At 37.3% G+C, this 25,433-nt stretch overlaps 1 protein-coding gene across 1 annotated transcript in view; it reads right to left on the bottom strand.

Annotated features, from left to right (window-relative positions):
* Positions 1-8,579: 8,579 nt before the first annotated feature.
* Ubxn2b (UBX domain protein 2B) overlaps positions 8,580-25,433 on the bottom strand; it is a 29,358-nt gene continuing 12,504 nt past the window's right edge. Inside the window, exons 4-8 of the mRNA XM_042666581.1 lie at positions 21,719-21,802; positions 20,808-20,917; positions 18,107-18,244; positions 10,532-10,693; positions 8,580-9,267 (exon numbers count right to left, since the gene is read on the bottom strand). Coding sequence (XP_042522515.1) covers positions 9,105-9,267; positions 10,532-10,693; positions 18,107-18,244; positions 20,808-20,917; positions 21,719-21,802 — 657 coding nt within the window. The 3' untranslated portion in view covers positions 8,580-9,104. The remainder of the gene's footprint in view (positions 9,268-10,531; positions 10,694-18,106; positions 18,245-20,807; positions 20,918-21,718; positions 21,803-25,433) is intronic.

Below are 25,433 nucleotides of genomic sequence, written 5' to 3'. Positions count from 1 at the left end.
TCTCTGTGTCTTTGGATCTTTGTTTGTAAAGGCCTAGCTCATAGAAAACTTCACTGAAGTTGTTACTTTTTTCTCTTATTAACTAGTCTTTTGCCATCAGAGTATCAGCCATAGCCCTTGTGATCATCCATCATCTTCCTTCCCTGAAAGTCAGTGGGAACTGAACTACAGCAAAGGTTAGAAGACACTGACTTCATTTCTACAGAGGAGTCTTCTAAAGGCATTGGACTTTTCCCTCATGAAAATAAGAATAACACTTATTCCTTTTATCTTTTAGGTTTCTTGAGCAGACCATATAAAAGTTACACAATCCCAATTATGTCATGAAAAAGTATATGTTTGTAAAGGGCTTCATCTCCAATTACAAACTAAATGCCCCTTAAATGTTTATTATAAACTGGTTTTGTTTTGGTCGGCCGTGGGGCTTGAACGCTGGGCCTGGGCACTGTCCCTCAGCTCTTCAGCTCAAGGTGAGCGCTCTACCACTTGAGCTACAGCGCCACTTCCGGTTTTCTGGTGGTTTATTGGAGATAGGAGTCTCATAGTGTCTCCTGCCCGGGCTGGCTTTGAACCGCGATCCTCAGATCTCAGCCTCCTGAGTAGCTAGGATTACAGGCGTGAGCCACCAGCTCCGGCTATAAACTGGTTTTTGTAATTAACCATTCATAATACACAAAAAAAGGAATTTGTAGAGAATTCCTCAATTAACAAATATGCTGACAGTTTAACACCAATGTGAGTATAAAGTTGTCCTTGACAAAAGATATGCTACTATCTGGCTTTGCTGGAAATCCCTGGAGTTGACTATGTCCTACCCTGTCCCTGCTGTTGGGACGGTAGTATCCACTTTGGTCTTCCCCTATATGCCATTAGGATGGTATTTCAAGAAAAGTTTCCAGTGAATTTGAAAGCTGTGGAAATCATGCAGAATTATATGGAGGGCTGTGTAGTTCAGTAGTAGAGTACTTGCCTTGCAAACACCAGGCTTTGGATTCATTCCCCAGCAAAAGAGAAAATAGGAAGGGAGGAGAGAAGAGGGGGAGATTGAAGGAAGGAGGGGGGGGGCGTAAGAGGAGAGAGTAGATTGAGGAAGGGAGAAGAGAGAAAGAGAGAGACAGACAGAGAGAGGGAGGGAGAGAGAGAAAAAAAATACAACGAACAGAGTGAAACCAAAAAGAAAGAGAAACAAGAATGAAGGTTAAAGCTTATGTGTGGGCTGGAGACTTAGAAGTATATAAAAAACAAATTAAAAAAACCTATCTACCCTCAGATAGATTTTTAGATATTTCCACATATGCATGAAGTAAAAGTAAGCATGGCTGTTATTTATAGCAGGAACACTGATAAAATGCTTTTGTATATACTTCAAGATAATTCCCCATGTAAAATCCAGATCTGAAGAACCACAGAAGTGAAACTGGGGACTTATTTGCAGGTATGAAATAGAAATTTACATCATATCTTAAAAAAAAACTTCTAGAAATACAAGCAGCTTTTATTACTTTCATTAGTAGGTTAAATAAAGGTGTATTTTTAAATATAAAAACTGAGGAAACAATTTATGAATTTTGTCATCTAATTATTCTTTGCACATGAGGTGAGGTCAAATGAACATGTAATCATGAAGGCATGAATGTGACAGGAATCTAGTCAGCGTTTGTCCCTTTCATTACACCAAAATAAAAAAGATTAAAACAAAAACTTTAAAAGGATTACAATACCTACGAATATAATTGTATTAAAATTAATCTCTTATTTCAAGGACTACATATACAGAATCCCTTATTTTTACAAATTGGAAGCTTTAGTGCCATTTTTAATGTCAAATATAGTATAAAAACCATCCTATGGAAATGAAATACTGAACTATTGGTTGAATGTTTTGATATGCATAAAAGGGTTCTCTTAAGGAATATCCAAAATTAAGGGAGCATTATAGCATCATTTTCTTTCTGAAAAATAATTCCAAGAACACTGAAAATCATGCCATGTTTGCAGATACCTTTATCTGTTTAGAAAGGTTACTTGGAAATTGGTGACTCCAGGTCACTTGGGCTGCCGCCGCCGCTTGCGTGGAAGATTGCATAATGCAGAGAACAAGAACAAGACATAATGAAAGTGAGAATCTTCTTTATAAGTGCAGCCAAACAAAAAGAAGCCAAAGTCAACAGCTCCTCAAACTTCAGAGGCTTGAGTGCTACATGATTAAAGCCTTTACTATCATGACTTTATGCAGCTATTCATAAGCTTATTACATACATCTTAGCACACTCAATTATGATTAAATTTCATTAACTCCTCTCACACTTTTAGACTCTCAATAGTAAAGTAATAAGTAAGTGAGGTGAGCTGGCTGGTGTAGTGACTTCCGTTAAATTATGTGAAATTAATTTAATAAAACAAATTGAATAATGGCTGTTAGGTTGGCACTATACAGTCTATACAAAGACACAAGGTCTATAAATGAAAATAATCCTTTCTCCTCTATAAGTAGATTGTCAAGTGGCCAGCATATATTTGGTTGCTTCTGAATAAGAGCTACCAAATGGGTTGTGGGGTTTTACTCTGTCTTTCTAGGATAATGTTCTTCCTGGTCTTCAAACTTGTAGAATCCACATTCTAGATCTCCACAACTTCCAGTCTCATAAATTGCTGGGTTTCTGTAAATGCCAAGCATTTCATGTAATGTTAGTTCCATAAAGGAATCCATAGCCAGGATATTTTACTCATAGCTACACATGTACCATTTTTGGAAATGAACAAGGTAGACACTTCTGGCATTTTTTTCTTCTTTAAAATTTAATCAATTATCTACCCTTCTCCCCATGGCCCCACCTCCCGCTCTTGCAAGTAGCTATTTCCTGGTGATTATTTTGTTGGAAATTGAATATAGTCAAGAACCATGTGAAGGAAAGGAAAGGGTGGATGGAAGGTGGGTGAGAATGTTGAAGTGGGTGACACTGATCGAGATGCATTGTACTCAAAAGCTGCCTTGTTAAATGGCACCGTAAAACTATTTAAAAGTTAACACACACACACACACACACACACTCCAAACTTAATAAAAATACACAAATTCATTCTATCACCAGTGGTAGCATTTTGAAACTATTAGTGCATATATTCTTTCAATGTCTATATAGTAATTCACTGATTTATTTTTTGAACCATTCAGTGAGTGACTCCCATGAGAAGATATTGTTCTAGATTCTAGGAATACAACAGTGGATAAGACAAATCCCCACTCTCTTAGAATTCAGTTTCTGAGACTTTTGGTGAATGGGCAGAGACTATATTAGTAGATATAAATCAAAATTAAATTAACAAGAAAATACCCAAATTGGGCTGGGAAGGTGGCTCAGTGGTAGAGCGCTTGCTTTGCATGCTAGAGGCCCTGGGTTCGATTCCTCAGCACCATCTAAGAAAAAAGAGAAAAGCCGGAAGTGGCGCTGTGGCTCAAGTGGTAGAGCACTAGCCTTGAGCTGAAGAGCTGAGGGACAGCACCCAGTTCCAGGGTTCAGGCCCCACGACCGGACCCCCCCCCAAAAAAAAGAAAATACCCAAATTGCTAATGCTTTGGTAAGTAATATAAGGTAACTGAAGAAGACAAGGATAGCTATACCCTGAAGCATCGAAGAAAGAAAGGTTTCTCCGAGGACCTACACTCAACAGAGTGCTATTTAATATAATTTGCTACCTGCAGATATAGGGCCTTCAATAAATTATTAACCTACTGTTTTGTTAAATGATACCGCCCATATACAATTATTTAAAGATAGTAAAAACAAAGTCAGTGCAAAAACATTAAAGGACGTGTAGTACTCACTTCTATTAGTTTAAAGTTAGAAGTCACAAAGCATGTTGCCCAAGTAATCTGAATCAGTATTGCCATGCTAATGTAAACTAGGAGGAAAAGGACACCAGAGAACTTGGTGACTCAAAAAAAAGGCAGTTGTCTTTAATCTATCCTTAATCCTCTGGATCTTTAGATGGTGCCTATTAGCACACACACTTCAGTGATTAGACAATATAGAAAAAGTAATGCATTGCAAATTATATTTGAAATAGGACTCCACTAGTTTCTCAGTTACCTATTGCTTATTGGGCCTTTTAAAAAAGCCAAGTATGACACAATCAAAAAAATAGTGATTTACCTGCATTCTTTCCTGGTACCTGCCTTTGCAACTGTGCCAGCGAGGCCCTTAGATATCAACTGCAGAATTTAAGTAGCAGCTGCCTGATTTGCATCTCCTATCTAAAGGAAAACAATCATCAAGTTCAAATTTTCTAAAAGTGCCTTCCTGCCCAGATAAGAGATCACAGCTATGACTTCATAGAGACAAAACTGTTGAGATAAATGTATTACAGCTAGTTACTAGTTCTAGTACACATGCCACTTTCATGTGTCAAACAAATACCCAGTGTTATACATATGCACTGAGACTCTTTTTGTAAACTATTTAATTGGAAAAGACACTTTAGTTGAAAATTATATACTGATGATGAAAACTTTTTCATGACAATATTTATCACAAATACATTACTTTGTTATCACCATTCAGGGACACAAACTCTGAAGGGGAAACAATTCATTTTGTAATAATACACTTTATGATGTTTTCAGAAATTCATGGTGACAAAAGTTAAGAAGCACCTGAACTTTCTGTGTAGGTAGAATGTAAAACTGAAGCAGCCATGGAGAACAGAGTTGGCATTACTGTGACTTGAGTTCTTCACTGTTCCCAAAGAGGATTCAGAAGAAAATTACTCAAGTAAAACTACACACTGAAGAAATTTAAAAAAAATTTTCAATGAGTTTCAATGAAAATGTTCTTTATTAGTAAGCAAACACTTTTTTTGAAACTTTTGATTATATACATCATGCAAAATGACTGTCCTTAGACACTTGTCTATTTGCGTATCATGACAATTCTTTCTCCAAATGATTATATACGTTTAAAGTTACAGTAATTACAGTATTAAAAATGACTCTCAATGAAGCAAAACACTGAACACATGTGAAAGTACTGGCCATCACTTCTGGATGTTCAATCCCTTTCCTAATGTTAACATCTGCATCTTATAAAATTTATATACAAAAATGGCAGTCATTTTTTTATATGTGCATCTATAGGCACTCTACTTCATTGATTAAAAAAACAACATGGGGCTGGGAAGGTGGCTCAGTGGTAGAGTGCTTGCCTCGCATGCATGAGGCCCTGGGTTTGATTCCTCAGCACCACATATACAGAAAAAGCCAGAAGTGGCTCTGTGGCTCAAGTGGTAGAGCGCTAGCCTTGAGCTGAAGAGCTGAGGGTCAGCACTCAGGCCGAGTTCAGGCCCACACCGACAAAGCAAAACAAAACAAAAAGGAAAACTTCAAGGTTTGGTAAATGTTTTCCCTGTTAATCCAAACAGGACAATGACCTTTTATTTAAAATGTTTCTTTCAAGAATCACTTCATCAGGACAATCACTTTGCTTCATTTAAAAGGTAGTTTTACTAGCCAGGTACCAGCAGTTCATGAATGTAATTCATGGTGTGCACCTGTGATCTTAGTTAAGGATGGGAAGCTTTAGTAGGTGGAGGCGGCTCAGTCACACACCTGAGAGGGATAAGAACCTACCCCTGACATAATTAATGAAAAACATGGAGGCATGGCTCAGCAGTACTGAACAAGGCTCCAAGTTCAAAACCCTAATGTAGTTTATCACTGGTTATTTTTCATGAGCGTTCTTATCTATATATATATTTTTAAATAGACAGGTGTAGGGCATCCTATTGTATGGAAATTAAGGAAAAATTATCTTCTATGACAGAATTCTGCAATATTAAGATCTATACTTGTCTTATAAAAGTACTAGTGTTTCCAGGACTCAAAAATCCTAATTTCCTTGAACTAACCAGTGAGCCCAGGAAAAGATGACTCCCAGTAGTAACACACCCAAACCAACTAGCACTGAGTAGGTAGGTGTACACAACTTCTAGATGCCTGGAAATAGAGTACAAGTCTCCATGTCCAAAAAAATGGTAGAAGTGGTTTTGGAACTGAATGGGAGAGACTGGAGGAACTGGGAGGTACATTGAAAAAAGCTCTGACTGCTTGACACACTCTTAGAAATGTAGAGATTAACAAAGAATATTAAGTCATTAATAGATAGTTCACAGAAGTGTGGCCACTGAAGGCCTGGAAGGCAATATACAATATTTATGGAAAATTAAAGAGATCACTGCTGTATAGTTGCAAACTTATATGAGATTTGTACTTATTTGCACGCAGAAACCATGGGAGAGATTTCCAAGAAAATAGTGGAAGGTATTATCTGCTCTCTTCTTGCCAATTGTAGTAGAATGTGAATGTAAACAGCTATACTGTGGAGAGAGCAAATAGATAAGTGTAATGCAACCAGAATCTGGCGGAAGAAATTTTCAATCTACTCAAATAGCCAAAGACACTGAATTGAAGAGAGACCTGAGTGTGGCAGTATAGACTTGGGCTAATGTCTCAGACATCAGTAACCCAAAAGGAAGAGATTAAAGATATGACTCAGACTTCTGGTATCAGACTCAGATAAAATAGATGGGATTATCTAGGAAAGATACACTATCTCCACGACATTCACAGGACACCTACAAGTTTATTTTTCTCTTTTTCTTTGAGATAGTGTCTCATTATGTAGCTCAGGCTGGTCTTGAACTCACAATTTGCAGCCTCCTGAGTGCTAGGACTAGAGGTGGTATACCTCTGAACAATGTCATGTCAAGGCATACCTTGACAGTATGAGAGCAGAAACTACTCTCTTAAATTAAAAAGTAGAGTGTATGGTATAAAAAAACGTTTCCATCACTCTCCAAGATAAAAAGAAGAAACAAACTCCTACAACTACTCAGATGGAGGTATGTAATACTTTCTGTGAGAAGGAAGGATGCCTGAAGACGTTATGACCCCAGTGGACTGAGCACTGAGTCACAGCTTAATCCTGGGCTCTGAAGCCTACTGGAATACATTACTTGGCACCTGTGACTCATGTTTATAATTGCTATGCTACAGTTGTCCAGCCATTATGTGTGGAGCAGGTAACTTGATTCCTAGATTCACAGGTAGAGAGGCAGAATATCCCTAGAGACACAGATGCTCTCTTATACTTGATGTATATGACATTTGGGACTTTTCAGCTGGCCAATTCAGGTAAGATTTTGAGTTGATGCTGTAATCAACATGTTCAGTGAAGCTTTGAGTATCTTTGGATGGGGTACCTGGAATGAGGAGTCTGAGACAGCATAGACTGTGTAGGCAAGCATAATGTCTCTTTTACTCCTCAAGATGTTCATGTCCCAATCCTCAAATACAGTAATCCTGAATCTGATGGACCCCATCCAGTTAGGAGAACATCTCTGGCTGATATCAAGAACATGTAATGACAGAAGAGTCAGAGGACACAGTGTATAGGCTTCTAGGATAGATGGGGGTCATAAACAAAGGAGTACAGGTGGTATGTAGAAGCTGGACCAACCTGGAAATGATTTTCCCATAAATCCTCCTAAAAGGAGTGTACTACAACCAAACCCTGATCTTTAGCACAGTGAGCACTATGCTGAACTTGCAACCTATAGATTGGGAAGATAATGACTGTGCTATTTCAATGTGTGTGTGTGTGTGCGTGCGTGCGTGCACGTGTGCACATACACACGCACCCGTGTTCATGTGTATGCATGCATGCGCCTGTGCACTTTTTCTTTTTTTTTTAGTGCAGTACTGGGGCTTGAACTTGGGATTTTGAGCTCGTGTTTGGCTTTTTCACTCAAAGCTGCTATTCTACCACTTGAGCCACACCTCTACTTCTGACTTTTTGTGGGCTGATTGGAGATAAAGAGCTCATAGACTTTTCTTCCAGGGTTGGTTTCTAACATCCATCCTCAGATCTTAGCCTCTTTAGTAGCTAGGATTATAGGTATGAGTCACCAATCTCCAACAGATTCTGTAATATTTTATGGCAGAAAAAAACAAAGAATCAACCAACCAGAGGTAGTGACCAAAGATGAATCAGTGTCTAGAAAAAATAAAAGCTTTTCTATTATTCTTGACATAACTCATCATTTGAGAAATACTTGGCTTCAGTAGAAATGCAAACATTTGGGCTAGTAATTCTTTAGACTACCTGATTGAATTGATACTTTTCTGTTTGTACAGTAGTTTTGTTCTGAATTAGAATACATTCTGAGCTGCTCATTTAGAAATGGATAGAAAATCTGTTAAATGGATAAATGAATGTGATCAGGAGAATTATAATGACTTGTTTTTAAAGTGCTGTTTGTTACATCTCAAGAGTTGCTGACTTTCTTTCCTTTGGATTCTAATTTACGATGGGCCATAGTTCCACAAAATACAAGACCAAAGTGTATTTTTGTGATACAATTAACAGAGCTCAATCTGTAAGTAAAAAGGATGTGTAAAAATCTTAATAGGAAGCTGAGCACCTGGGACTCACAGTTATATTCCTATCAGGAGTTTGAGATCTGGAGGTTTGAAGTCCAAAGCCAGCCTGGTAGAAAAGTCCAGAATACTTTCCAAAATAACCAGCACAGAGTTCAAACCCCAGTGCCACAAAAAAGACAAAACAAAACAAATCCCCAATCTCTTAAAAGGAGAAATAATTGCATGAGCAAACAATTTCAATAAAACTCAGAATACAGACAGTTTTCAATATGTATTACAGAAAAATTTTTATCTTATATGATCAAAAGGATTTTAATGGCTGTTGGTCATTTCTGCATCAGGAAACTTTAGTGCAAATTTTACCAAGTACATGTATATAAAAAAGAGGTTTTTTCCTTAAACAAATATTTCATCATTGTTACAAACCGAGCATGTAACAAACTGGTTGGCTTAAATACTTAAAACCTATCAACTTAAGCCAGCCCTGCAACTAAAAATTTGAACATATTTATGGTCTACCCTTAGTCCAAATTAACTTAAACCAAGGCTGGAAGACAGAAAAACAAAACCAAATTTATCTGGTATAATAATAATTTCTATGCAGAAAAGTATTTTTCTTATTAACATGGCACATTACCTATTTCTATATGCTACTGCATAGATAGTATTATTTCAGTTGCTGGAGTATCACAGTGTTAAGAATATCTGCTTCTTGCAGTGTCAGGCTTTCATCTGTTAGCTCCTTATTTGGAAATGAAGTCACAAGAATAAAGTCAACAGTTGCAAATTCAGGGCGAGACTGTACAATAAATTCCCGAACATCCAGGATCCTGAAGAAATAAAAATAAAAAATTAATATGCTACAAACAAAGGTGTATTTCCATGCAAGCAAAAATTAAATCATAATATAAGTTACACAATTCTAGTTTAAAGGTGGTGCAATTTTCTTTAGTTTACATTATTTCAATGGGAAAATTTATCTCAGTCCTCAATTAAAATACAATGAATAACTTGGAGTGAACATTTACTTTTACTGTAAATAATCTGAGTTATACATAAAGTATTAACAATACTACTATATTAAAATTACAAGCTTTATGCTGGAGTAGAAAAAATGTTAGGACACCTGGCTGGTTTATGACAACATGAGTTGCATGTGGCTACATGCATGCATGTAATCTCAGCACTAAGGAGGCTGGGGCAGCAGGACCATGACTTTAAGGCCAGCCTGAGCTATATAGCTATATAGTAAGGCACTGCGTCAAAAAGAATTTTTAAAAAAATAAAGGAAAAATATTAAAAATTATGCTCATATACATGGAAACTTAACTGAAAAAACTTTATGTGCAGAAGAAATATTAAGTATTAAAGGGACACTTAAAACATACTATACTTGACACCAACACAAACTATTTACACTGTATTTTTATATCACAAATTCATATTACAAAGAATTTGTGATATAAAAGTTTATATAACTCTTATTGGAATTATCACTTTTTTGTGGGAGGGTATCATTATTCTTGAGATAGTCTCACTATAGCCCAGACTAGTCTTGAACTTAAAATTATCTTAAATTTTTAAAAGTAAATTCACCCAAGATTTTTTTCCCTACTCAACTTCAATCAGCAGCAATGCAACACTATAGCTCTTAATTTATTTTTTAGTGGTTGGAATTTATATAGGGATTTGGATGATTTGCAGGAGTTGCTTATTTATTATACATGACTACTGCCATTTATTCTGTCAAAAGCTCACTTTAACAATATAAGGGGACAGGTGCCCGTAGCTTGTGCCTGTAACTGTAATCCTAGAGGATCGCAGTTCAAAGCCAGCCTAGGCACAAAAATCCCCATGAGATTCTAATCTCCAATTAACCATGCAGTAACCAGAAGAAGTGCTGTGGCTTAAGTGGTAGAGCACTAGTCTTGAGCACAAAGAGGCTCAGGGACAGCCTAGCCCCTGAGTTCAAGCCCCACAACTGACAAAAAAAAAAAAAGTAATAAAAGGAATTTCATATTATAAATCTCATTTTACTTTGTTAAGTAACATTATATTATAGCAAATAGATATTCTGTTGGTAAAGCAGCTTACCTGTGTGTACTATTGAATCTTTGTATCAAACGACTGCCATCTGCTAATCGGATTTGAATTTTGGTAGTGGGCACTGAATCATCAATAAGAACAACTGCATTAAATAATGACTTGTCCTCTTCTTCTGGGGAGGAGGGTGTACTGACTATTTCAGGTGTAAGGCTACGGGAGAAGATTTTTCAGAATCAGAACACAAGTCTGAACATGGGAGACACCATACACTGAAGGTACAGAATAGCTGGAACTATAGCTGGCCGTCAAGCAACCCTTTGTATGACTTCAGGACAGGCAGGATACAGCTTCCTGTGCTTCTCCTCTGCTTCTCCCAGGGTTTTTCATCATATTAAAATTGTTTTGGATATTACAATTCTCATTTACTTATCTAGTATCATTCAAAAGCCTAACGGCATTTTCCTACTTTATCTCTGAAATTTCAGACGGTTCAGCATAAGTTTGATTAGAAATCACAGCAATTAATATCAAAGAATGATTAAGATCACACTCATATACACCTGACTGGGGGCTGGGAAGGTGGCTCAGTGGTAGAGCGCTTGCCTTGCATGCATGAGGCCCTGGGTTTGATTCCTCAGCACCACATAAGCAAAAAGAAAAAAGCCAGAAGTGGCGCTGTGGCTCAAGTGGTAGAGCGCTAGCCTTGTGCTGAAAGAGCTGAGGGACAGCGCCCAGGCCCAGAGTTCAGGCCCAGGACCGGACCCTCCCCCCCAAAAAAATACACCTGACTTCAACTCTCAACTATGTTAATTGTGTAAGTTAATCAATCTCTTTGAAATCCCATTCTATCACACTTATACATACATTAAAAAAAATATACACACAGATATATGTACCTATATATGGAGGAATAAACTCATGAAATCATGTAATCCCAGTAAATCCTTAATATACTGCCTATAACACAATGTTTCAAAAGGTTCTAGCTATATTTACACATATCAGCACAAACCTTTTTAAACAATTTACTTAAAAACATCTGATTTAAGTAGTTACTGCTTGGCAAAAACAAAGGTAACTGAAGTATTAATGAGGAATAAAATTATATTCATTGTGAAGAATTTATAATGAAGCTTACTAGACAGAACACCTTACTACTTGACTTTGATTAATAGTGACGTTACATTTTCTTAGTAGCTTGAAGATTTAAACAAGTTACAATCGTTTGGCAGGATGGTTCATCATGACAAATAATGTTAATCTCAAAAATGGGGGGGAGTTAGTTGAGAACAAATTTAGTTCAATCTTTTACAGACACAAACCTTATTCTCCCAGTCATTCTGAGAGATTCTTTTACAGCCCTCATGGTTAATCTAACATAGACAATGCACCTGGTTTCCTGTAAGTTATTTTATCATATTAAAAAGTCTCTGAGCATCCAGGCTTTAGTTCAATGTAAATTGAACCTATCATGACTCACTCCATCAAAAAAGTTGCTCTAGAATACAAGTTTAAGATAGTAAAAATTAATACTCACTGTTAACACTTTCCCTTTAGCTAGTTTAGAATTAATTTGAGAAAATATATAAGGATAAAAAAGGAAAAAATTATAGCAAAGAATTGCTATATATTAAGGATTTTCTTCTTTTTTTGTCTCAAGTTTAGAAATAAGGGCTTAAAAACTTAAGTGTAAAGCCATTTACTGTGTCAACAGTATAAATGAGAAGGAAGAAAGTCCAAGGGCAGGGCCAGGAGAATGCATAGGACTTTCTTTGCAACATTAATAAGCAGATACACACATAATTGCCATCATTTTCATTGCCACCATCTCCAACTCCTTTGCATCTGAACCATCTTGTGAGACAGTGTTGCATAATGCATTAACATGGTTTCTGGAGCCACACTGCCTGGTTACAATATACTCCACTATGTAGGTGTATGACCCCAGGAGTCACTCATGCTCACTCCACTAAGTCTTCTTGTTGGTAAAAGACAGGATGTGAAGACTTACATTCATGAGGACACAAAGGCACTTGAAATAAAGTCTTTGTGTAGCTGGATTTATACTGTAATGACCCTAAGGGCAGCTGGAAGGAAAAGTTACCACTTTCTCCTCAGTACTAAGTGAGGATGCTGGGTTTACTTGGAGCTCTCTCTTCTCCAGGACATAAAGCTGCCTCACATTTCTGTTTCCATCATCTTAAAGCTTTCTGTTTTAAATTGTGACCAGGTCAGGCTTTTCTAAAATATAAAAATAAAGTGTATATTCTAGATGAGGAAAACTTTTTATGCTCTTTGTAAAAATTATGTGTGTCAAAATGAACAGTAACACTTGAGAACTGGAATAAATGGACCGTGGGGTGAAGGTAGGTCAGCCACACTCATTGGCAAGAACTATTTCACAGAACAAATACCATGCTCATAGCTAAAGCTGAAAACTAAATGAGGTCACAGTCTAGCAAAACCAACCATTTTTAATAACTTGAATTAACTTTAATGTTTAGTTTTCAAAGTCACACTTCTGTTACTTGTTTCCCCTAACATCCCATTCAATCAACCATAGTGACTTTTTAAAAATTTTATTTTATTGTAAAGATGTTGTGTTTCAAGTTTACATTTAGACGATTATTTTTAAAAGAGCAGAAAGTTAAGTTGGGCACTGCATGCAATCCTAGTACTCAGGAGGATGAGATCTTAGGATCACAGTCTAAAGCCATTCTGGGCAGGAACGTATGTGAAATTTTAATCCCCAATAAAACGAATAAAAAGCCAGAAGTCAAGCTGTGGCTCCAATGGTAGAGCACTAGCCTTGAGCAAAAGAAGCTCAGGGACAGTAAAAAGGCCTTGAGTTCAAGCCCCTAGGACCAACACAGAGAAAGAAAAAGAGAGTAGAAAGAGTAGAGAGAAGAGAGAGGGGAGGGAGAGGGGAGAAGGGCAAAAGGGGAGAGAGTGGAGAGAGGGGGGAGAGAGAGCTGGGAAGTTAACTGATAAAACAAGGTCTTGGCAAACAGGAGGAAAGCATGTGATACTAACTTCCTCTATTAGGAGAGAGAACACTTTTTATTATCCTCCAAGTTACGGAAGAAGGGGAGGATGGATATAGTCCTTGGATACTGAAGTTAACACCAAAGTTCCCATTTGGCTTTATTTCTGGTACTATTTCTACAATGGGGCAAAAGCAAACAAATCTGAGATGGGTAATATGTACAGCAGAATGAACGCTTAATCAAGCAGGGAACGTCTACAGAGTATTTGGGGCCAGCCCTCTGCAAATGAGAAGGCACATCACTGCCTTCTCAGCAGCTGAGACTGTCCCCAGTCGTGTCCAGACACCGAAGCAGACAGTCCAATGACTGTAGAAAGGTGAAGGGCTGCCCAAGAACTGGGATAAGCACAGAAAGAAAGGAAGGAAGGGGCTGTTCGGCATATCCTTAAGGGTTCTGGGGCCAAGATGAAGTCAAACTCCAGATCCAGAATAACAAACAGAATATCCAAATTGACTAGGCAGTATGAAAAGAGGCAGGAACTGCTCTTTAAGGATCAAGATCGACTTCAAATAATGAGTTTTATTTTTATACATACCAATGCAAAAGCCTCAGTGATGGTCCACACTCTAGTCCTTCTGTCAAAAATGCTGATGATTAGCTGGGCACTGATGGCTCATGCCTGTAAACCTAGCTACTCAGGAAGATGAGAGCTGAGGATCACAGTTACAAGCCAGCCCACGCAAGAAAGTCTGTGAGATTCTGAGGTATCCAATTAACCATCAAAAGCTGGAAATGGATCTGTGGCTCAAGGTTAGAATGTCAGCTTTCACATAAATAGCTAAAGGATAGTACCTAGGCACTGGGTTTAATTAAGCACCAGTACCAGCAAGCATGTAGGGGCACACGCACACACGCGCGCGCACACACACACACACACAAACACACTTGCTAAGTCTACTTGTTGAGCTCTACCTTATCCTGTTAATTTTTACAACTTTTTTTTTTGTCGGTCATGGGGCTTGAACTCTGGGCTTGGGCTCTATCCTTCAGCTCTTCAGCTCAAGGCGAGCGCTCTACCAATTGAGCTACAGCTCCACCTCATCCTGTTAATTTTTAAATAATATAGCTCATGCTACCCCCTGTACCAGTAAGCGTGTAGGTGAGCACACGTGCGCACACACACACCGACTTGCTAAGTCTTTACTAGTTGAGCTCTACCTTATCCTGTTAATTTTTAAATATAGCTTGTGCTACCATTGCAAGTTTAGTTTTCCATCAATGATTTATTTGCTCTTATTATGTGAGCCTACTTGCTAATAACCCTCCCCCCAAAACACACATTGCTAATATTTATATTAGGTTTATCCATAATCAATAGCGAATCACAAGATTTTGTTAACTTTCTTCTCTATTTGTACTTAAGACTGCCATCTATGGAAGAAATGGATTGTTCCCCTCTTTTTTGCCAATTCAGGAAATAGTTGCTTGAGAAGAGTTACTTTAGAAATTTCTTCCTAAATAAATAATAGTTAATTGCTAAGCTTTTGTCTTACTACTTTTTTGGGTGAGGAGTGTTGGGGAATCAAGCCCATTGAGCTATACTTCCAGTTCCTCAACATATTTTTTAATGTAAAATCTTCACATGAACTGTTCAATTTAATACTTCATTTGCATTGAATTATATAGTAACACGTATTAAATATAAGTTCATGTGTATACAGGTTTGCACTATCACACTAAACTCCTAAATATAAAATTTCTGTACAATAGAAGCCAAAAAACTTAGTGGATTTATTACACTCCCCGCAGTTGTGATTATACCAGTGCACCAAGCAAACAAATAATTGTAGTATGCCTCTGTGTCCAAGGGTGCTACATTTATGGACTTAAAACTCTGGGTTGAAAACTTTCAGGAAAAAAAATATATAAGTCAGGCATGGTGCCTTATGCCTTTATTCTCAGTACTTGGGAGATTAAAGCAAGAGAATCAGAGTTTGTGGCTACACAAAAAGACAATTAAGAAAAACCTACCTTTATTGGCAGGAAGGGAATTTTTAAGTAGCTGTGATTAGGCAGTGAAGGACTTGAGTTGTAAAAACAAAGCTAAGTCAACCATACTCCTGTGTCTTCTGTATTTTCTAGGAAGCAATCTCCATCAAGGGAAAAGAATGAGAGAATAAAGACAGGAAATAAAAATTTAAAGAGCCATATACAAAATTCCTGTCTATTTTGAGACAGGACAAAGGAATTGATAAGCAATGTAAACATGGCAAATAGATTTGAAAAGGATGGAGTAGCATAAAAAGGAATAAAGACCCATAAAAGAGTAGTAATGCATGGAGGAAGAGAGGCTACTTTTCTAATATATTTTATTACTTATGAAGATTATGTCAAGCCATGGTTATAAGTAAGTCATTCAGGGCTGGGAAGGTGGCTCAGTGGTAGAGCGCTTGCCTTGCATGCATGAGGCCCTGGGTTCGATTCCTCAGCACCACATAAGCAAAAAAGAAAAAAGCCAGAAGTGGCGCTGTGACTCAAGTGGTAGAGCGCTAGCCTTGAGCTGAAGAGCTGAGGGACAGCGCCCAGGCCCAGAGTTCAGGCCCCACGACCGGACCCACCAAAAAAAAAAAAAAAAGTAAGTCATTCATATATTATGCCATGCATATTAGCATTTAAATTGTACTATTCAAAGTCCTATAGTTTCCTTGGAATGGTCTCAGATTCAATCCTTCCTTCACTTGCTATCAAATGAGCTCAGGTTTTATAGACAAAGCTTGCACTCCAAAATAAAGAATGTGGATACTTAAACTATACTGAACAAGCTAGGTGCCGGTGGCTCACACCTGTAATTCTAGCTACTCAGGAGGCTGAAATCTGAGGATCATGGTTCAAAGCCAGCCTGGGCAAGAAAGTCTGTGAGACTCCTATCTCCAATTAGCTAGCAGAAAACTGGGAACGGCACTGTGGCTCAAGTGGCAGAGTGCTTGCCTTGAGCTTAAGAGCCCAGGGACAGTGTCTAGGCCCAGAGTTCACACACAAACACACTCCCAAGACCAACACACACACACACACACACACACACACACACACACACAGCTTCCTGGACACCATCACTGTAAGCACACTGATCCTGCTGCAAGATCTTAGTACTCAAGGCAGACATGCATGCATAAAGCCATCATGTATGATGTAAAGTACCCTATTGTCTGATGTACTCAGCAACCCTTCACAATTCCCCATTTGAAACCATGTGCTCTAAAAGAGGAGTAAGGCATAGTGGCGAAAAGCGAACACCTCAGATACTTCGGTTTGAACCCTATGAGACAGCTATTTTCTTTCTTTTTTTAAATTTTAGTTTTTTGTAAAGTTGCTGTACAGAGAGGTTACAGTTACATCAGTAAGGTAATGAATACATTTCTTGTCAGGCATTGTTAGCTCCTCCTTTCTTTTTCTCCCACTATTCCTTCCTTCCCCTACCTTCTCCCACGCTCCAGCCCCCAAAATAAATTCTAAAGTTCATTTCCAACATAGTGTCTAGTGAGTCTCATTGTTGTAATGGGTCATCTTGTGTCCTTGTTTCAGCATTTTGTTATTCCCCTCCCCAAATTAGGTAAATATATATACAAGATGCAGAGTATCAAAATCAAATACAGTAACAACAGGGATATACCACAGGAGGAAGAACATACAAAAGAAACAAAGAAAAAAAATCAAAGAAAAAATAGTATATTACAAACAACAACAAAGAAAAACCTCTTGTGGGGCTGGGAAGGTGGCTTAGTGGTAGAGCACTTGCCTTGCATGCCTGAGGCCCTGGGTTCGATTCCCCAGCACCACATAAGCAAAAAGAAAAAAAGCTGGAAGTGGCACTGTGGCTCAAGTGGCAGAGCACTAGCCTTGAGCTGAAGAGCTGAGGGACAGTGCCCAGGCCCAGAGTTCAGGCCCCACAACTGGACCCCCCCCCCCAAAAAAAGAAAAACCTCTTGTGTTCTTGTTTTGAGGTTCATTTCACTTAGCATCATCTTATATGGTATTATGTACATAGCTTTGGAGATTTTCTGCTCATCTGATAAGATTATACTAGGCATATACTAATTATTGCAAATAAGGGAAACCATGGGACCTATATTTGTTTGTGTCTGGCTTACTTAATATGATTTTTTTCCAAGTCTTTCCATTTCCTAACAAATGGAGCAGTGTCATTCTTACTGATGGAAGCAAAGAATACCATTATGTGTGTGTGTGTATATATACGCATTTTCTTGATCCATTCATCTACTGAGGTCACCTGGGTTTTTTCATATCTTAGCTATGGTGAATAATGTTGTGATAAACATAGTTGTGAGACAGCTATTTTCTTATTGTGACTATAAAATAGAGCACTAATAGTATCTGTGCCTGAAAAGACTGTTGATAAATTAATGCAGGAAAATAATCAGAGAGAACCAGAAACACAGTAACTGCAACCTAAAAGTTCGCTACTAATATTTTATACCAGATTCACATATCTACTTCCTTCAAGAAGGTCATAAGTTCATAGTTTGGTTTTTTACTCTGAAGACTGGCTTGCTTTTATTATTCTCAAAAATAAAATTCAGGTTGAACAAAGCAGTATACTTCTCACTAGGAATTTTACCTTCCAAGTTTTTGTCCTTCTCCACTGAAAGCCTTGAACCTCAGTCTAGGTTTTGTGTACTCCTGATCCTGATGGTCTTCCATATCCAGATCCACCTGGCCACCATGAGCCAGTCGCTGGAGCTCCAGGGGTATCTCCCTTCAAGAGGGGGAAGAGGTATGAGTATGAGTTAAGGTTTTGAGAAATGAAACCACACTGTTGAGATTACCGTGATTAAGTCATGAGCTGTACAAAATTTCCATGGCTATTTGATCTTTTTTATTGCAAGTTACATACACTGTTTCTTAGTGGGTCTCAACACAGGAATGACATAGTGGTCAAAGCAATATTGTAGTGCATTAAAAACTATACTGTTAAAATAACAACTGATACCTAGATAGCAGTAGAAAATTCCTATTTTTTTTTAGTTAATACAAACATTTATTTCTAAACTGCCTGCAGGAAGTTCTGTGCCCCGACAGGTGTTGGACTGTTGGGTCATTGATGGGCACTGCTTCCCTTCACTGAAGAAGCAGGGCTGTGGGAGGTTTGGAGATGCACAGTGAACACTTGGATGACACAGAATTATAGGCTGCCAATAAAAACAACTCTGAGCCTAAACCTGCTTGAAATATATTTTGTTACTAGACTTTGAAATTTCCAGGCATGTAGTTTTCGATGTAAACTGAGAGAAGACCACATTTTGTTTGGAACTTTAACAACTTCTTGATTGCAATACTATAGCAACAACTTTATTAAGTTATGCCTCATTTTTTGTTTTTATACTAGTGACATTTACATGAGTGCTAAACTGAACAAATACACAAGTTTTTTATTTTTTGTTGTACAGCCTTTTGAACTCAGGACTTCATCTTTTGCCACGCAAGCATCAATTTGGTCATGCTTTTATTTTTTTTCCAGGTAGGGTCTCAAGCTTTTTTCCAGGGTGGGGCTTGGACCATGATCTTATCTCTTCTGTCTCTCACACAGCTGGATAGAGGTATGAACTACCATGTTCAGATTGTTGAGATAAGGTCTCATTAACTTTTTTGCCCAGACTTGCCTTGAACTGTAATCCTTTTTACCTATGCCTCCTAGAAATTACAGACCACCAGTCCCAGCTTACTACTTCTTGTCTGCTGTTGAGGTCTTACTTGAACACTTATAAATTGAAATGGCAATTTATACTAAAGAAATAAAAGCAGATCATCAAAAATTGATACATATTTCAATTTATGATAAATCACTTTAATATATATTTAAGGTGGAACATTTATCAATATTTGGCAAAATAATGTGGATAGACAATAATTTCTGAAGTTTTTTACAGGACAGTGGAAACAATATACAAAATATTATAAAGAAGCAAGGCTGGAGATGTGACTCAAGTGGTACAGCACCGGCCATGAGCAAGAATGCTGAGTTAGAGCTCAGGTTCTGAGTTCAAGCTCCAATGCCAGCACAAATACCCAATATATACACTGGAGACAATGGATCTTATAATTAAGAACCACTAATTGCTACCATTCTTTCATTCAATGAGCCTTTTATAAAATTCTTCCTAGTTATGACTTTCTAACATGTGTGCCTCAGATTTTAAAATCCTCTTAATATACCATTTGCCTGAAAATTAACATACAAAGTTTATAAATTATTTTAACAAAAAGTTAGTTTTGATCTATATCACAGTATAAAATCATCACTGTTTTCTTGTGGCATCTGTTCAAGATATCCCATCAAATGATGTGTTTCTTTTAGTGGCTCAAAGGTTCCTCCAGCTCACAGCTCTTCCCAGTGACTTAAACCATTCCATCCAAATAATAGCTACCACAATATACTGCCTCCCGGGACAGCTTCACATTTTTCTCAATGACTTAAGCACAGTTTATAGAATGTCTTGTCTTTGTGTGGTTTCTTATTTGTACAGAACTTCAAATAAAATTTATGCTAACTCATCTAAAACATCTTTCCTCCAGAGTTCCCTGACTATTTCAACTCCAAAGAACATTCTACTTCAGCTACTGTCTTGTATTTTTCTTCACTTGCAAAAAGCTCTACCTTCAATCCTGTATGTAATATAACCTACTTTGGTCTCTTCCTCATACTTTATCTCTCAGTTTATCACAAATCTTGTATCTTTAGTTGTATTTTTGCTTGGGAATGATACCATTGTCACCTGGTGAAATTGTACGGTAGAAAAGCTTTTATTAACATACCAAAATCACTTGACTCTCCATCCTTTGGCAAGAAGGGCTGGTAAGTTGCAATGCTCGTTGCATGAGTCAAGGCACTTTATATCTGGTTTATGGCTGAATATTATAACTTAAAACCTTTTGAAATCTCTGTCAATAATGCCATTTTAAAAGGGTTTTTATTAAGTTGCTGGATTTAAGGCATACATGCAATGAAGAGTTATCCCGCCAATAAGGAGAATAGTGGATTTGTGGATAGAGAGCTACATATGAATTGATTCACTGATTTATTTCAACAAAATGTTTCATCTTGGAGTGGAGCTACATTTTCATCAGATTTAAAAAGGGTGAGTAGCCAATGGCCCTCTGTACAAAGAATTAGATAAACTACCTCCCCAGCAATGACTTATATGATAGAGCCCACTAATCAATTGTTAAAAACTAGTAGCGCACAACTGAGCAATAGTCTGTTTAAAAAAAAAAATTCTCTGCACTCCAAGAAACAATAGAACATAAATGATACATCTTACCCTCTTTTAACAGACTCCAAAAATTGAGCATTTGTTGGATCACTATAAGGCCTCAATTCTCCATCATCTAAACTGAAACCATTGCTCCACAGTTTAAGCAAAATCTGGACCTGTATGATCATAAAAATTAAAACTATAAGAAACCATTTTCAAACAATTTTAAGATTTAAATGTCATCTTACATCATATTATGCAATTAATTTATTTGGAAGAATCTGTTCTGTTCTCTATTCAAAGTTAAAAGATATGGAACCGTATGTGTTTGCTTAGCAGACTTTTTAGCTTAACAAAAAATGACATTGGTTGCAAGCTTCTGCAGATGGACTCTGGCCTCGGTGTACAAACAGAGCAATGAGACGGCAGCACCTGCCACCCAGCTACCCCCATCCTGCTCCTTTATCTACAACAAGCAGGGCTGACCCTCCAACCACCTTCCAAGAAACTCCTAATGTTTAAAATAAATAGCAAATAATAGAATGAAATTATAATTCCAAAGTTTCAAATGCAATAGAATGACCTTATGTGTTCTATGTTAACTCATTTTACATTATGACTATATATAGCGTATGTTATATATATACAAGTATATATTAAGGTTATATATAATACGGGTATAATGTAAAATAAATATTAAGATAGAAATATACACCAATAAATGCATCAATATAATATATAATTTGAAATAATTATTATGTATGTTAACTATGATGACATACATTTCTTCTACAAAGTTATGAATCTCTAATTAAGTGCAAGGCTGACTGAGAAATACTAAAATTGAGATGGAAAACTCACACACTGGTCCTTAATCCATATATCAAAAAGTAACAACAAAGAGATTTTAAATTTATAAAAAAACAGTAGTAACTAGAGGCAGATACTTAAACATTTGTTTTTGTTATTGTACATACATCTTGAAGTTGATTTTCTCCATAGATATATTCAGACCGTTTACAAAAGGAATTGCCTAGTCTGTATCCTCCACCTGTAAATGACTAAAATACACAGTAAGTAGGTAAAAAATTCACTAAAGGAATAATCTAAATGTTATTAATGCTTGATGAATTTGTAAACTAGTAAATCATAACTGCATAACTGCCAAACAGGTTCACAATTACTAGGATAATTTTATATTAGAATGAAGACATAATGTTATAGAGAAGAAAGAAATTAAGTTTCCTCTCTCCTTCCTTCCCTCCTTCCCTCCCTCCCTCCTCTTTCTCTCTTTCTTTTTTTCCTGCTCATGGGGCTTAAATTCAGGGCCTGGACACTGTTTCTTAACTCTTTTGCTTAATGCAAATGCTCTATCCCTCTGAGCCAAAGCACCACTTCTGGTTTTCTGTTGGTTAATTGGAGATAAGAGTCTCACAGGGACTTTTCAGCTCAGTCTGGCTTTGAGCCATGATCCTTAGATCTCAGCCTCCTGAGTAGGTAGGACTATAGGTGTAAGCCACTGGCACCTGGCACAAGTTTCTTCAAATCAGAAGTTGAACTAATTTAAGGTAATCTTATGCGCTAAAATATGTATTTTTAAGAATATATAGTCATCTATTTTGTAACAAATTTTATAATAAAATTGTACTTCAAGAGTTAAGTTTTACAGGGTAAAGAAGAAATATCTATAAATGAACATGTTACCTTGAAAAGCTCTAATATATTTTATAAACTACTTTTTTAACTATAATAAGTCATCTATTACTGTACTTTTTTTTTTTTTTATCCACCATGGGACTTGAACTCAGGGACTGGGCACTGACCCTAAGCTTTTGTGATCAAGACTAGCATTCTATTACTTTGAGCCAAGTGCCACTTTCCAGTTTTCTGGTGGTTAACTGGAAATAAGAGTCTCACAGACTTTCTTGCTCCAGCTGGCTTGGACCTGCAATTCTCTTATCTCAGCCTTCTGAGTAGCTAGAATTATAGGCATGAGCTACCAGTGTCAGGCTTTGCACCTTTTATTTTGCTCTGTTAACCATAGGTTATAGGATAAGAGAATTTAGGAGAGAAAATGCCATTCTGTTTAATGTCCATCCAGCTTTCTTTCCTACACACTAAATCACATGGACTCCACACTTTTCTTACAGAGTTGAGGAACTTGCAGAAACTAAGATTACCTTAAGGCTTGACTGTAAAAGTCTCAAACTATTAACTAATAAATAAAGAGTAAAACATAAGTGTAGTTTAGAATAGAGATTCCTAAGTTAATGAAAAAATTATAAGAATTTTTTTCAAAAGACACATCTAGGAACAACTCAAATCTACTACTCCATAATACCCAAGACATATGGTGGTTTAGAAAATCCTCCAAATGACTCAAGAGACTTTCAGATTGAGAACTACTGATTATAGGAATATATGCAAGCTGGGTGCCAGTGGCTAACGCCTATAATCCTAGCTATTCAGGAGGTTGAGATCTGAGGATCACAGTTCAAAGCCAGCCTGGGCAGGAAAGTCTGTGAGACTCTTATCTCCAATAAACCACCAGAAAAAAAAAACTGCAAGTGGTGCTGTGGCTCAAGTGGTAGAGTGCTCGCCTTGAGCTGAAGAGCGCAGGGACAGCACACAGGCCTAGAGTTCAAGCCCCACGACTAACATGAGAAGAGAAGAGAAGAGAAGAATACATGCAGGGCCAAGTGCAGGTTGCTCACATCTGTAATCCTAGCTACTCAGAAGGCTGAGATAAGAGGACAGTGAAAGAAAGCCTATGCAGGAAAGTCCATGAAACTCATCTCCAATTAACTACCAAAAGCTGGAGCTGTGTCTGAAGTGGTAGACTGCCAGCTTTGAGTGAAAAAGCTAAAGGACAGCACCCAGGCCCTGAGTTCAAGCCCCCATATTGATATTAAAAACAAAACAGAAAAGGTCTAAAGACACGAGTGCCTGTCCTCTTTAGTGTCCCAATACTGTATCAGTTGTCACAGTTATAGAAACTATACAAAGATTTATAGCAACTTAGGCAGTTATAAAAGCAATGCAAGGGCTGGGAAGGTGGCTCAGTGGTAGAGCGCTTGCCTTGCATGTATGAGGCCCTGGGTTTGATTCCTCAGCACCACATAAGCAGAAAAAGCCAGAAGTGGCACTGTGGCTCAAGTGGTAAAGTGCTAGCCTTGAGCTGAAGAGCTGAGGGACAGAACCCAGGCCCAGAGTTCAGGCCCCATCACTGACAAAAAAAAAAAAAAAGAAAAGAAAAAGCAATGCAAAGGAGAAAGATGGGCCTTCAAAATAAGTAATCCAAACAGACACCCATAAGCACAAAAGGAATCTCACCTTCCATACAATTAGGTAGAGATGGGTCAAAGGCTAAAACATAGATTGTAAACTTGAAAATGTTTCTACGGAAAATCTTTGGGACCTGAAGTTATACCAAAAATTACTGGACAAGTAAGTGGCGCTGTGGCTCAAGTGGTAGAGTGCTCGCCTTGAGATGAAGAGCGTCGCAGGGACAGTGCCCAAGCCCAGAGTTCAAGCCCCACGACCAACAAAAATGAGATGTACAATGAGATGAGATGTGCAAGACGCTTTGTCAAAAACCAAACTTTACTATTTAGGTGTGTGTGTGGGGGGGGTGTAGCTGAGGAGGTGGGAGGGAAGGGATGGTAGGGGAAAAACAAAGGAGGAGGCAACAATGCTGGCTAAGAAATGTACTCATTACCTTGCTCATGTAACTGTAACCCCTCTGTACAGTATTTTCACAATAAAAAACTTAATTAAAAAAATTATTGGACAAGACACCAAAAGTACGATACATAAAAGAAAGAGATAAATTGAACTATAAACATTAACCATTAAACATTTATGTTCTGCAAAACACCTTAAGAGGATGAAACTGCAAATTATAGACTAGGAGAAAATATTTGGGTATCATTTATGTATCTAACAAAGAACTGCCATCTACTAAAATAGAGAACACTCTATATTCGACTATAACAAAACAAACAATCCAAACAGAATGTGGGCTGAAGTTATGAAGAGACATTGCACTGAAAACAGTCATGATAATGGCAAATAGACATTTGAAAAATGTTCAATCTTACCAGTCTTTAGGAAAATGCAAGTCATCTAATTATGATGAAAATGTAAGTTAAAAATCACACTATATTCTCATGACATATCTATCAAAATGGCTAAAATAAAAAATAGTATCACCGCTAATGGCTGACATAAGACTATGTGAGAATCTAATATAATCATTTCAGAAAACAAGTAAGCAGTTTCTTGAAACATTAAATATTCCCTATCATATACACATATATACCAATAAAAGTTCCTGGGTTTTTATTTCAAAGACATGAAAATTTTTATTTGTATAAATCTACAAGATGATTGTTCACAGAAATTGTAATAGATAAGAACTGGAAACAACTAAAATGTGCCTCAACAGTGAATGCTTGTACACATGGTAGTCTATTCACAATGTGAAGTTCTGCCAGGAATAAAAAAGAACCAAATATTAAAACAAACAATAACTCTGATGAATCTCAAGGGCATTATGCTGAGTGAAAAATTATATTCCCAAAAGGTCATATACCGCATGATTCCATTAAACTTAGAGAAAGAAAACAGATTGATAATGACCATATGTTAAGAGAGTATAAAGAAGTGGTTCTGTGGCTCGAGTAGTAGAGT

The sequence above is a fragment of the Dipodomys spectabilis genome, unplaced genomic scaffold, assembly GCF_019054845.1.
Source record: "Dipodomys spectabilis isolate Male_0828 unplaced genomic scaffold, ASM1905484v1 ptg000015l, whole genome shotgun sequence".
In the NCBI taxonomy this organism is placed as follows: domain Eukaryota; kingdom Metazoa; phylum Chordata; class Mammalia; order Rodentia; family Heteromyidae; genus Dipodomys; species Dipodomys spectabilis.
This window is presented reverse-complemented; position numbering and strand designations above follow the sequence as displayed.